Raw genomic sequence first — 13523 nt, 5'->3', positions numbered from 1 at the left:
AGGGTTATATAGTATTTAACATTTGCTATAACTGTATTTTACACAACCAAGCTAAAAATCTCAAAATATTTTAGCATGTCCTCTGTGGAGCAAAAAGGCTTTCTTAGAAAAACCAAAAACAGCCCTGGCTGGTTTGGGTCAGCAGTTGGAGCGTTGGCCCTTGGACCAAAGAGTCATGGGTTCGATTCTGGTTAAGGGCATATGCCTCAGTTGCAGTTTAGCCCCCAGCCCCGGATGGGGTCGTGTGGGAGGCAACCAGCTGATATGTTTCTCTTACATCAGTGTGTGTGTCTCCCCCCCCCCCCCCCGAATCCCACTGTATCTGAAGATAAATGAAAACAATGTCCTCGGATAAGGATTAAAAAAAAAAAAAAAAAAGAACAAAAAATATGATGCCCAACAGAACATTAAATAAAATATTTTAAAATGCCACAGGAGAAAAATATATTACTTTTTCCTTTTATAGCATCCCCCTACACTTGTACAAAAATCAATAACGAGAGAAAAGTGAGCAAGAATTCAGTTTTGCTTGCTGTGGCCCATGAAATTCATCTACCCACAGGCACATATTTTTTTTAAAAGTCTGAGTCCACTGCCATGACTCAAAAAAGCAACACACAGTATATTTATTTCTGAAATGTATTTCAGGTGACAGGACACCCACAGACTAACAAAATAAACACAGAATTAAATAGTACTACCAAACCCAATTTTACTTCCTACCAAAGGCAGGTGATTTAAGCTACCAAGCTTAGTCTATATTAGTTTGTCCATATAGTCTATCACTTTATCCTATGCCCTCATCCCTGCCTCCCACAAATTTGAGAACCATTTATAACAGCAGCACTAAAACTATTTCTCCCTTGAAGATTTTAAAACAAAACACCTAAGTAGGGCTTTTTATGATATACTTCTATAGTTGGGGGTGGGGGGTAATAGGAGGTTGGTGCCTCAATATGCAGAAGAAGAAGAAGAAGAAAAGAAGAAGGTTTAATTTACCCTGAAAATAAGCAATATTCTACTTGTCCAGGCCAAGTGACAATTTGTGCCAAGCAATTTCATTCATTTACTATGCCTAGCACACTGAGGATTGTGTGGTAAATATTAAATAAATACTTGTTGGTTGATGAAAAATGTGCACAGCAATGTTGTGTACACACAGGAAACAGAACTCGAGGTGATCAGACAAATATGAAAGCAATGCAAGGTTTGGTTCTCTATGCCAATAATATTTTCAAGATGAACACTGGGAAACAAGTGAAATAAATATTTGCCACATTCATAGTGCAACATGTTGTTGTTCTCTGAATGGTAAAACTTTATTTGCAAAAGAAAAGCTATGACTAGGTTAAAATATTTCACATGATAGGTGCACAACATAATTTTAAAGACAAGCAGTTTTATTGCTTAATGTCTTCTTGTATGAAAAAATGTTGCTCAGGTTGCTTATATTCATAATAGCAATGTACCATTTGAAACCTTTAACACATAAGCATTTATTTGCTAGACTAAAGCTAGCCTCAACTTTTAGCAATGCCATATGCTTTTAAGTTAACCCTTTTAAATACTATGCAAAGCTGATAACATGAATTGATAGCTTATACCTGAATTAGGTTACTACTAAATACTCATTAAGTAAACTATTAAAACTTAAGAAAACATACATATTCCTACAGCTCTATGAATGTCAAAATTAAAGACATAATGAGAATTTGGGATTAAGCAAATATAATTTGGCTGTAACATCTCAATGGCTTACACATTTTAAGTTGAACTAAAATCTCTAAGGACCTTTTCCTTCGGAAAGAAAAAAATCACATATTTTAAAATAGTATCTAATGGAAAGTCTATTAAAATCATAATGGATCATAGCTGTCAACTTTAAATAGTGTCTTTCTTCTTAAGAGCTTAAGTTTACACACTGGTGCAACACCACAAATGCAGATGCTACAAAGGGAGCTACAAAGAGAAATAAATTTTATTCACAACACTTTGCATATAAACTTTTCCTTCTGCAGATTTGTGTGGAGTTGAAAAGAAAGGATGCTAATATGCACATTATGCAGCACATCAAAAAAAAAAAGACAGAGAAAACACTTTACTTGAGTGAAAATTCATTTACTGAAATCTGGGAAAATTTACATCTACTGTACTTCAAATTTACCCCTAAGTGGCAGAAAAATACTATATGAAATGGAAAAAAAAATAAATATGATTTAATCAATAGCTGATTACCTTTAAAACTTTGGGCTTCTTTTCCCTCTGGGGCCTCTTGTTTTCCTTTATAACCTAAAAAAAAAATAAAAAATCAAATTGCAAAATGAGCCTCCATTTAAGAAAAAAAAATTAACTTCCACCCCAAAAAAATTTTTGGCTATTTCCCTATAAAACTATTTATACCATTTACAATCATCAACATGTTTGCTAAACAGAACCTAAAGAGCTCATGTAAAATGTATACTTTAAAAGTCACTGACAAAAAGCCTTGCATAAAGATGAAGCAGGGAAATACCCTTTTTTCCCCTTAAAGTCTGTCTTAATTAGCCTCTCCATTCTTCACAGCGAAGCCCACGAGGTAGCCATCTTGCTTGCTTCTGCAGAGGAAGCCTCTACAGTGGAACAGTTCTGCAAACTGCTTTTTGGTATTATTATCATGGTGTTTAAAGGCAGCCCTGGCCTGCCAGCACTGTAGACGTGCTGGGCATGCCTTTTGCAAAAACAGCCCCACAAAGAGTGCAGCCAATGGCAATGCAGAGCTTAGCAACTCCAAAGTGATCTTCTCTGCCTAGCCTTCCTAGACAAAGGATCTCCTGTGCGGCTCTGCTCTCACCACAGGACACAGGCAGCCACAAGCTGCGACATGGAGTTCGCTGCAGAGGATCTGGTCGCAATGAATTCACAGGAGGCTTCAGCAAAAACAATGCACACAAATCCCCCAGGTCTCCACCATCGGATCGATGGCGGAGTCTCCCTGATTAGTAACCTCTTGGTGGCTCAGAGGGCAGGTCTGCAGTAGGGGGGGGGGAGGGGGGGACGGGACTGCGCAGCCCTGCCTCCAACATACAGAAGATATAACTGAGCTGAGGGGGGCATTTGGGCTTGCTGAAACTCTGGAAGGTATTGTGCATTTTTACTTTATAAGGCAAGGCTAAATATTGGCGATATTTAAGGCAGGGAGGTTATGTGAGGACAGTGTAGGCTCAGCTGTTGGGCTGCGTGTCTCATTCCTCCAGAACCACACCTCTTTGCAGCAAGCAGGCACTTTGCCCAGAAACACAGCAATTTGATTTCTGTCAATAAATGTCCAATGACAAAGGCAGATTTAAAAAAAAAAAAAGCCACTTAAAAGGAAAAGGACAGGATGAGGACAAGGAGAGGAGGGAGTAGTTTTTAAAATACACTTGCCACCGAGTGTCACTGGGGAGAAAAGATCTCTCTTTCTTGCTCTGGACATCTCTGGTAACCTTCATTTCCCAAAGAAACCTCTCCCTCATACCTGTGGGACAAAGAAGCACCTTTGGCTCCTCTGTCTCCCAAGATCTTCGACTGTTACTGAGCATCTCTCCCCTGTCTTTATGCCAGGCTGATGGTCAGAGAGCTACCCACTTCCCAGGGATTGAGACCTGAGCCAGAGGTGGGACAAGCAGCCACCCACACTCACACCTGGCCTGCCCACATGCCCAGTGGGTGGTAGGTGTTACACAGGAGAGCTGGCACCATGGCTGGAACTTGCAGAGCCAGAGGAGTTGAGCTCCCTCCCTGTAGCTCTCTGGCCATGCAATAGTGGCAGTAGAGCAAGAACCAGTACAGCTGCTGTGAGCTGGCAAGTCTCAAGGTCACTGCCAAAATTCAGTGCAGAGGCTGGTCATAGCCCCATCACAGCCACCTTGACAGCTGCACAGATCTTGGGAAGACAGCCTCAGCTCCATCCTCACAGGGCCAAACTTTTAGCGGCACATTTGGGGGATTGGCGGGAGGGCCTCCCTGGCTGCAAGATGGATTTTCCACTTGCAGTTGGATTCAGAACAGATTCCCACAACCAGAAATCGGGAGGGCCAGAAGGCCTGTATTTCATCACCCTCGATTCCTAGCCTCTCGGTTTGCCACAAAAGCATGCTTTCTATGTTGGAATGAGAACTCCAACATGCATTGCTTTTCCATTTTAAACTCCCTCTCCCTCACCCATCAACCCTTAAAATTTTTCACAAATGAAAGAAGCAAGCCTACTTGTAGTAAAACCAGTGGATTGTGACCTAACCACACCCCCCCAGGGCCACTTCAAGCACATGGAGCCCACACCAAGAAACTCTTTGTGGGGAATGAAGTAACCACGAAATAGGTTTAAAAAAAAACAAAAAACAGGATCAAACACAAGATTTGAAAATGAGTGCAAGATGCTTTCTTAAAAATAGGTGCAAATCTTACATTTCTTTTTCTTTGGAGTTTTTTAGTGTGTGTGGGGGGAAATATAATAACATCAAACTTGCTGATTTAACCATTTTTAAGTCTACAATTTAAATAGAGAGGAAGGGAGAGGGAGAGATGGAAACATTGATGAGAGAGAATATTGACTTGATGAGAGAGAACATTGACTGAACACCTCCTGCATGACCCACATTGAGGATTCTGCCCACAACCTGAGCATGTGCCCTGACCAGGAATCCAACAAGGACCTCACAATCCATGGGACGATGCTCAATCCACTGAGACACACCAGCTGGGCTAAACCCTGCATTTCTTAAAGTGCCTTGCATTTCCATTACAGATTATGCCTACCTCGCCAATATTTAAATATACACTCAAAAAAAATTTTTTTTTCCTTTATTGATTTTAGAGAGAGAGGAAAGAAGAGGCAAAGAGATAAAAACATCGATGAGAGGGAACATCGATTGGCTGCCTCCTGCATGTCCCCCACTAGGGATCGGGCCCACAACCTGGGCATGTATCCTGACTGGAAATCGAACTAGTGACCTCTTGGTGCATGGGTCGATGCTCAACCACTGAGCCATACCGGCCGGACTAAATATAAATTTTTTTTTATATCCTCACCTGAAGATATTTTTGCTTTTATCTTCAGACAGAGTGGGAGGGAGAGAGGAAGGAAGGCAGAGAGAAACATCGACGTGAGAGACACATAGATTGGCTGCCACCCACACAACCCCAACTGGGGCCAGGGACAAACTGCAACCAAGGTACGTGCCCTGAGTGGGAATCGAACCCGGGACTCCCCGTCTGTGGGCCGACGCTCTAACCATTGAGACAAAATGGCTAGGGCAATCTAAATTTTTAAAAGCATCAACATTTTCCCAGGTTGATTGCTCCATATTTAGTAGTGGCCATGATATATTAAGACATATTTATATATTTAAAATCAATCTATTACTACCCAGCTGGTATGGCTCACTGGTTGAGCATCAATCCATGCACCAAGAGGATGCTGGTTCGATTATCAGTCAGGGCACATGTCCAGGTTGTGGGCCCAATCCTCAGTGGGAGGTGTGCAAGAGGCAGCCAGTTGATATTCTCTCTCATTGATGTTTCTGTCTCTCTCTCCCTCTCCCTTCCTCTCTCTCTAAAATCAATGAAGAAAAAACTGTTTTTAAATAAAATAAAATCAATATTACCAATGTGATCCATATGTTTACCTCAAATATTAGGCTCCAAATATTAGGTGTACTGAATATCCACACTGGTGAAAAGTTCATTTTTAGAAGCCCCATGAACAGTCATGGGATACTCATAAAGCCGTACAACACTGCCCTTAGCAAATTAGCAACCTAAGTAAACATCGAAGGTCTGTGTGCAATGTTCTATAAAATGAATTAACAAATAATGATAAAATTCATCCCAGCTTAATATGAAGGTTAATTAAAGTGACCAGAGCTAACAATAACTCCAAACATCCAACTGTACCATGCACCATGAAGATCTGCACTTGCTTGAACACAGAATATTTAGCCTTTTTTTTTTTCCTTTGGTACGTGCCCCTAGTGGGAACCGAACCTGTGACTCTCTGGTACACAGGAGCCAAACCAGCCAGGGCATATTTAGCCTTTAATGGTTGTGACCATCTGCTCTAAATCCTATATATACTTAAAGATTTGACAGTCTCGCCCTGGCCGGTTTGGCTCAGCGGTTAGAGCGTCAGCCTGCAGTCCAGAGAGACCTGGGTTTGGTTCCAGCTAAGGGCGCATACCTCAGTTGCAGTTTGTCCCGGGCCCTGGTTGGTCATGCGGGTGGCAGCCACTCCATGTGTCCCTTTCACGTCGATGTTTCTCTCTCTCTCTTCCTCTCTCTCCCTCCCACTCTATCTGAACAAAAAATGGAAAAAAATGTCCTCAGGTGAGGATAAAAAAAAAAAAAAGATTTGACAGTCTCAGCTCAGGGCTTAGGTTTCAGTGAACTTTGATGGAGAGAATTCTAGCAGGGAAACTGGAGGTCAGGAGAGCCATTCTCTTATTATTATTTAGGGAAAATTGCATACAACTAGATCCTATTACAAGAAGAACAAATTAGAAACTAAGAAACCTTCTGTTACAGTCTTACTTATTCAGGACTTATTTTTATCATTTATGAGTTGTTATTCAATTTTATAATAACACAAGTGTATTAGGTTCTTTAAAATATTACAAAATGAAATTTCTTTTCTCTTAAAAATCACATGATTATACCAGAAATAAAAAGAAATCAGAAAATTTAGTCTAACTACTACTTTATTTCATAGACAAACTAAGGCCCAAAGAGGTAAAATGACTTATCTCGGGCTACACCACTTGACTGGAGCCTAGTTCTAACCATCCAGGCTGCTGTACAGCTCGTCTTCATTTTCAATATCCAACAATAGACATTTATAAATACCTCAAAATAACCTTAAAAGAACTGTCTTCAGAGGGAACACGAGTTAAAGTGTATGACGATCTAATCACTATGCTGTACACCTGAGACTAATACAAAATACTATAGAACGTGAACTGTAACTGAAAATTTTTAGTTAAAAAATACACACACTCACAGACGTCTTCAAAATCACATTCTTCATTTCTAGGATAGAGAAATAACTCAGATAATATTGTAAGTCAATATAACATTAGGTGTGTTTTTTGTTCTTTTTGTTTTTTTGTTTTTTTATCCTCACCAGAGGACAATTTTCCATTTCTTGTTCAGATAGAGTGGGAGAAAGAGAGAGGAAGAGAGAGAGAAACATTGACGTGAAAGGGACACATCGGGTGGCTGCCACCCGCACAACCCAACCAGGGTCGGGGACAAACTGCAACCAAGATATGTGCCCTTAGCGGGAACCGAACCCGGGTCTCTCTGGACTACAGGCTGATGCTCTAACCGCTGAGCCAAACCAGCCAGGGCTAGGTGTGTTTTTTGAAAAATGTTTTCTGTCTTCAGAGATAAGTTTATGAATAATTTCAAAATGTACTTCTCTTCCTAAGCATAAACAATTCTGCATCCACAAAAAACTAGACATACAAGCACTGCCTAGGAGAAGTCTTCAAAAGTCATCGAGTAATTCACTCCTCAAAATTGACACCTCTGCAGCACAAAATCCTTCCAATATTAGCCACACTCTCCTCTGCTATGAAATCCTTGTATATTTTTCTTCTGGGGTATTATTGTGGGGAGAGGGGCATAGGTTTTGCCGTGATAAATGCATAAAGATAGCCCTGGCCGGCTTAGTTCAGCGGTTAGAGCGTCACCCCTCGGACCAACGAGTCACATGGGTTCGGTTCCAGTCAAGGGCACGTACCTCAGTTGTGGTTTGTCCCTGGCACTGGTCAGGGTCATGTGGGAGACAACCAGTCAATGTATCTCTCTCACATTAATGTCTCTCTCTCTCTCCCCTCAACTCTATCTGAAGATAAGTACAAAAATACCCTTATTATTATATTTATTTATTATTTATTATTTTTTTTGTAGTATGTGCCCCTAGCGAGAACCGAATCCAGAACTCTCTGGTCCACAGGCCGACTCTCAGCCGCTGAGCCAAACTGGCCAGGGCTCCTCGGGTGAGGATTAAAAAAAAAAAAATGCATAAAGATATTGCAAGTACCATCTTGTAAACTGATCTATAAAAATAAGAAAACAATTCCAATGGAGATCTTAAAGTTAGTTTGGGTTATTTTCTATGAGACATAGGAACCTGTTAGACTAACACTGGAGATATTGTGGGTGACTGAGTTAATAATAGGCTGGTATATGTTGCTGATCCCCTCAGAATATTTTCCGAGCTTCCCTCCCCCATTTCCTTCCCAGAGGCTCATATCTTCACTAGCCCTTTTCCCATCTCAAGGGCCAGGTCTACCTAGTATCTACCTTATTCCCTCTAGCAGTCCGGGTTATTAATGGTAAAAATAACTACTCTTCTGTAACAAGAATTAAGGAACAATTGAATGACGATCTTCAACAGTTGCAAAGAATCACTGACAATGAGGTGAACCATAAATAATGCTAGAGACTAATGGGGCTGACCTATCATCTCTTCCCTGTTCCTACAAAATTCTTAGTACTAACTTGAAATTGACAGGCCTACACCCTCTATTACAGTCTAGATCCATTCATTTAGACAGAGAAATCCAATAATAGCATCTATGGATTTTTGTTAAAAAAAAAAAGAAATCACAGAGGATGGTGCTATTTTAAAAATGTCCCCAAGCCCTGGCCAGGTTTGGCTCAGCAATTAGAGCATTGGCCTATAGACCAGAGAGTCCTGGGTTCAGTTCCCACTAAGGGCATGTACCTCGGTTTCGGTTTGTCCCCAGCCGCAGTTGGGGCCGTGAGGGTGGCAACCAGTCGATGTGTCTCTCTCACATTGCTGTTTCTCTCTCTTTTCCTCCCTCTCTCCCTTGCACTATATCTGAAAAATAAAAAAATTAAATAAATAATGTCCCCTTTTGGGAATGATGTATTAATGTTTGCTTGTTATTATTGCTAGTCTGTCCTGTGTATTTTATAATCAATATTCTTTTTTGAAAGGAAGTTCTGTACCTTCAGGCTTCTACTCTATGTCATTCCTGCTAGAACTCTGATAGATAAAACTTAGAAATCTATGTGCCTATTGTTCCCTCCATTCTTGGATAATGCCTCATAAAAATTTATTGTTTCACTGAGAGGCTCAAAGTATTTTACACACACACACACACACACACACAACTTCTGAGAAAGTCAGATCTAGGTATCAAGTTTAGCAAAATCAATCTTAAAATTATTGAAAAAACCTTAAAAGACTCCACATTGAAAAATATTTTCCTTAAAATGTTACTGAATTTTTAAAAATATGTTTTTATTGATTTTAAGAAAGAGAGAAAGGGAGAGGAAGAGAGAGAAACATTGATCAGTTCCCACACGTACCCCCTACCAGGGACTGAGCTCAAAACCTGGCCATGTGCCCTGACCAGTAATTGAACCAACAACCTTTCAGTGTACTGGATGATGCCCAACCAACTGAGCAATACCTGTCAGGGCATGTTAATACATTTCTTTACAGTAAACTTCCCCCATTTAATAACCAAAAACCTTTACAGCAACTGAATAAATATTGGGCACCTCCAACATGCAAATATAATGCTGGGCCTATCTGCTGGAACCTACCATCTCAAGACAGACAGAAACAAGCAGACTATCATGATGTGGTATAGAATAGGGAAGAGCCCAGAAAGTGATACTGGACAGAGATGGCTTCTGAAAGGAAGTGGCACTTCCACTGACACCTGAAGATCGCTAAGTAGGAGTTGGTGAAATATTGAGGAAGAGAGAACATGTGCAAGGACACTGGCAGCATTGTGGCTACTGAAAGTCACACACCAGCAAGGCTGTGGAGAGGGCTAAGTGGAGAAAAGCACACAGATGTTACCACATATGTAACAGGTTGGTTCACTGAGCATGCATATGAAGAGATAATCAGCCTTTAATTCTCTACCACTCCAGTTTTAAATGTTACTTTTCTTGATCCATCCTTTAATTTTCATAATTGATTCTTTCAAAAGTCAACAATGATCATCCTATTAAGCTGATCATCACAAGAATCAGTGATCTTTTTAAGGGAAGAACTAAGGAGATGATTAGTTGGTCCTAGGGTTCAAAACCCCTGCTTCCAAGCTAGAAAACGCCCATGTGTAACTAAATGTCCTACAGAAAAGCCTTACTTTGTAAATGAGTGTATGTAAGATGTTTTTGTTGAGATGATATTAATTATTCAGGAACGGCTAACTTCTCTAGTATTTTAACTCATTTATTAGTCTCACGTAATCTATGTAAAAGCAAGACTTGTCTACCTAGAAATGTTACTGTATCAGCTGGGTAACTCTGTACTGGACAGATGCTGATGTTTAGAGTATGGGATGCCCTTCCTTTGTTCATTCCTGAAGGAGAAGAGAGAATATCAACTGTATTAGAAGCACTGTTTAACATCTGTGGGATCTTTGATTTAGTGAATAACTTTTTTTTCATGGGGTTTACTTAACTCAGATAGAAAGAAGAGAGGAATTATAGTCTTTAAAGGGGGAACCAAAAAATAAAAATAGAAAATTGCCATTGAGCCCAAAATATTTATAATAGAGTGGCTACAACTATTTTTCTACTAAAGTCCATTTGCGTTTCCTGCTATCCAAATAATTATTTAATGGGTACATGAGGTCTTGTTTAAAATAATAGTCCACAATGTTCTTACTAGAGAAATTTCTTCTAAATTGCTACCATTTCTGTGTTTAAAAGGGATCCTAGAGCTTTCAAAGGTAAAGTCCTTTAGGAATACCTTGTGGGGTCTGGAAGAGATATACTTGATATAATAAGAACACAAAAAGGTTATTTTCACCACACTCCATCTTAGAAATCAACAGGTAAGGAGCTCAAACTTATAACTGTGTTAGCTGTGCAGATTTAAATTAAAAACTTGCCTATCTTGCCGAGCTGGTGTGGCTCACTGATTGAGCATCGACCCATGCACCAAGAGGTTGACAGTTAGATTCCGGGTCAGGACACATGTCCAGGTTGTGGGCCCAATCCCCAGTGGGGGGCTTGCAGGAGGTGGCCAATCAATGTTCTCTCTCATCAATGTTTCTATCTTTCTCTCCCTCTTCCTTCCTCTCTCTCTAAAATCAATGAAGGAATATGGTGTTTCCTCAAAAAATTAAAAATTGTTCTCCCATTTGACCCAGTGATCCCACTTCTAGGAATATATCCTAAGAAGCCTGAAACACCAATCAAAAAGAATATACGTACCCCTATGTTCATAGCAGCATGATTTACAATTGCTAAGATCTGGAAACAGCCCAAGTGTGCATCAGTAGATGAGTGGATAACAAAGCTGTGGTACATATACACAATAAAACACCATGCAGCTATAAGAAAGAAAGATTTCTTGTCCTTTGAGATGATATGGAAGGACCTGGATAGCATTATGCTAAGCAAAATAAGCCTATCAGAGAAAGATAAATACCATATGATCTAACTTATTTGTGGAATATAATGATAATAATAAGCTGATAAACAAAATAGACCCAGAGACATAGAAAGGAGTATGGTTCAGACAGACAGACCACAGAGGAGGTGGGTGAGGGGGATGAATGAGATAAACCAAAGAACTTATATGCATGTATGCAAACAACAATGCTGGGGGGTAGGGGGATCTGGATGGGGAGGAGGGTGTCTAGAGGGGGAAAAGAAGAAATACCTGTAACAAAAATAAATTAATAAAAATTGAAAAAGTAAATAAATAAAATCAATAAAGGAAAAAAACAAAAAACTTGCCTATCTTTATTATGAATGTTTTAGCATAAGCACTTTTGCCCAGCTGGTGTAATCCAGTGGATGGAATGTCATCCTATGCACCAAGAGGTGGCTGGTTCAATTCCCAGTCAGGGCACATGCCCAGGTTGTAGGCCCAATCCCCAGTGGGGGGCATACAGGAGGTGCCAATCAATATTCTTCCTTACTGATGTTTCTCTCTCTCCCTCTCACTTCCTCTCTCTCTAAAACCAGTAAAAAAAAAAAATTATTTTTAATAAAGAGGAAAAGTTTAAAAACATAGTTAAAGAGAAATGCAACCTTCAAATTAAAATATAGGAGCAGCCCTGGCCAGTTTGGCTCAGCGGTTAGAGCGTCGGCCAGCGGTCTGGAGAGACCCGGGTTCAGTTCCCGCTAAGGGCATGTACCTCGGTTGCAGTTTGTCCCCGGCCCTGGTTGGTCGTGCGGGTGGCAGCCACTCGATGTGTCCCTTTCATGTCGATGTTTCTCTCTCTCTCTCTCCCTCCCACTCTATCTGAACAAAAAAAAGGAAAAAAATGTCCTCGGGTGAGGATAAAAGAAAAAAAAATAAAATATAGGAGCAGTTAAATCGGCATACTCAAAAGTGTTTACATATTTGATTCGTTTTCTTTTTTAAAGATTTTTACTGATTTTTAGAGAGGAAGGGAGAGATAGAAACATGTCTGTGAGGGAGAAACATCGATCAGCTGCCTCCTGCAGGTCCCCAATGGGGACTGAGCTTAAATCCGGGCATGTGTCCTGACCAGGAATCTAATCAGCGACCTCTTTGTGCATGGTCTGATGCTTACACATCTCTTTCCAAGTTTCACATATCTGAAAGATAGCAGCAATACCTTAGCGTGACTATCCTCAACCAGTCTACCTCTTGGTCCCACATCTCTCCATCCTCCAGGTTCTTCACATTTTAGAGCTGCCCCAGCTCAGGGTCATGGTGGTTAAAGTGAGCACTTATCATCCAAGCCAAGGGTTCTAACCCCAGATCAGCTGTGTGGTCTTAACCAAGTTACTTAGCCTGTCTAAGCCTCAGTGTCTTACTTTATGCATTAGGGAAAGAATGTATATTTCATAAGATTGTTGTTAAGGATTAAATGAGAAAATGAGCACGTCAGTGCTTAATACAGTACTGGATAATTAGTACTCAATAATAATAGTTGTTATTAACCCCTTCGGTTGTCGATGTTTACTACATAATAGTTTCAAATCTATGATGATCAGTATCATTAAACTCAACCAATTATTTGGTTGGTGCCTACCAAATGCCAGGCACTACACACAGGGAAGGAAATGAAGGTCAGGAAAAGAATTCTAGCCTCTTTAGACAAGTCACTGAAGTTTCTACATAGTAAAAAAAAAAAAAGAAAAGAAAAGGAAAGAAACTTGTAACGTTGTAAAAAAAAAAAAAAGAAAGAAAGAAAAGATTAAGCTCAGAAACCAAAGAAAGAATACATCAAATATAATTCATCAAAATTAAACTTTTGTGTTTCAAAGGACATAACAACAGAGGAAAAAACAACTCTCAGAGAGGAAATGTTTGTAAACATATGTGAAAGGGGTACAGTATCCAGAACATATAAAAAACTCAACAAAAAAAAAAGACACTCAAATTGTAAAACAAACAAAGGAGTCCTGGCTGGTTTGGCTCAGCAATTAGAGCATCAGCCCACAGACCAATGAGTTGTGGGTTTGATTCCAGTCAAGGGCACGTTCCTCTGTTGCAGTTTGACCCCGACCCTGGTAGGGTCATGCAGGAG

General features: G+C 40.1%; 1 protein-coding gene across 1 annotated transcript in view; it reads right to left on the bottom strand.

The window, feature by feature from the left end:
- The window catches only part of TET1 (tet methylcytosine dioxygenase 1), a 117373-nt gene that overhangs the window by 82105 nt on the left and 21745 nt on the right, over positions 1-13523 (bottom strand). The window contains exon 2 of the mRNA XM_036265665.1: positions 2236-2289. Within this exon, the coding sequence (XP_036121558.1) occupies positions 2236-2289 (54 nt within the window). The remainder of the gene's footprint in view (positions 1-2235; positions 2290-13523) is intronic.

Source organism: Molossus molossus, unplaced genomic scaffold (genome assembly GCF_014108415.1).
Source record: "Molossus molossus isolate mMolMol1 unplaced genomic scaffold, mMolMol1.p scaffold_m16_p_17, whole genome shotgun sequence".
Classification (NCBI taxonomy): Eukaryota; Metazoa; Chordata; class Mammalia; order Chiroptera; family Molossidae; genus Molossus; species Molossus molossus.
The sequence above is the reverse complement of the archived record's forward strand: the minus strand, read 5'-3'. Positions and strand labels throughout refer to the sequence as shown.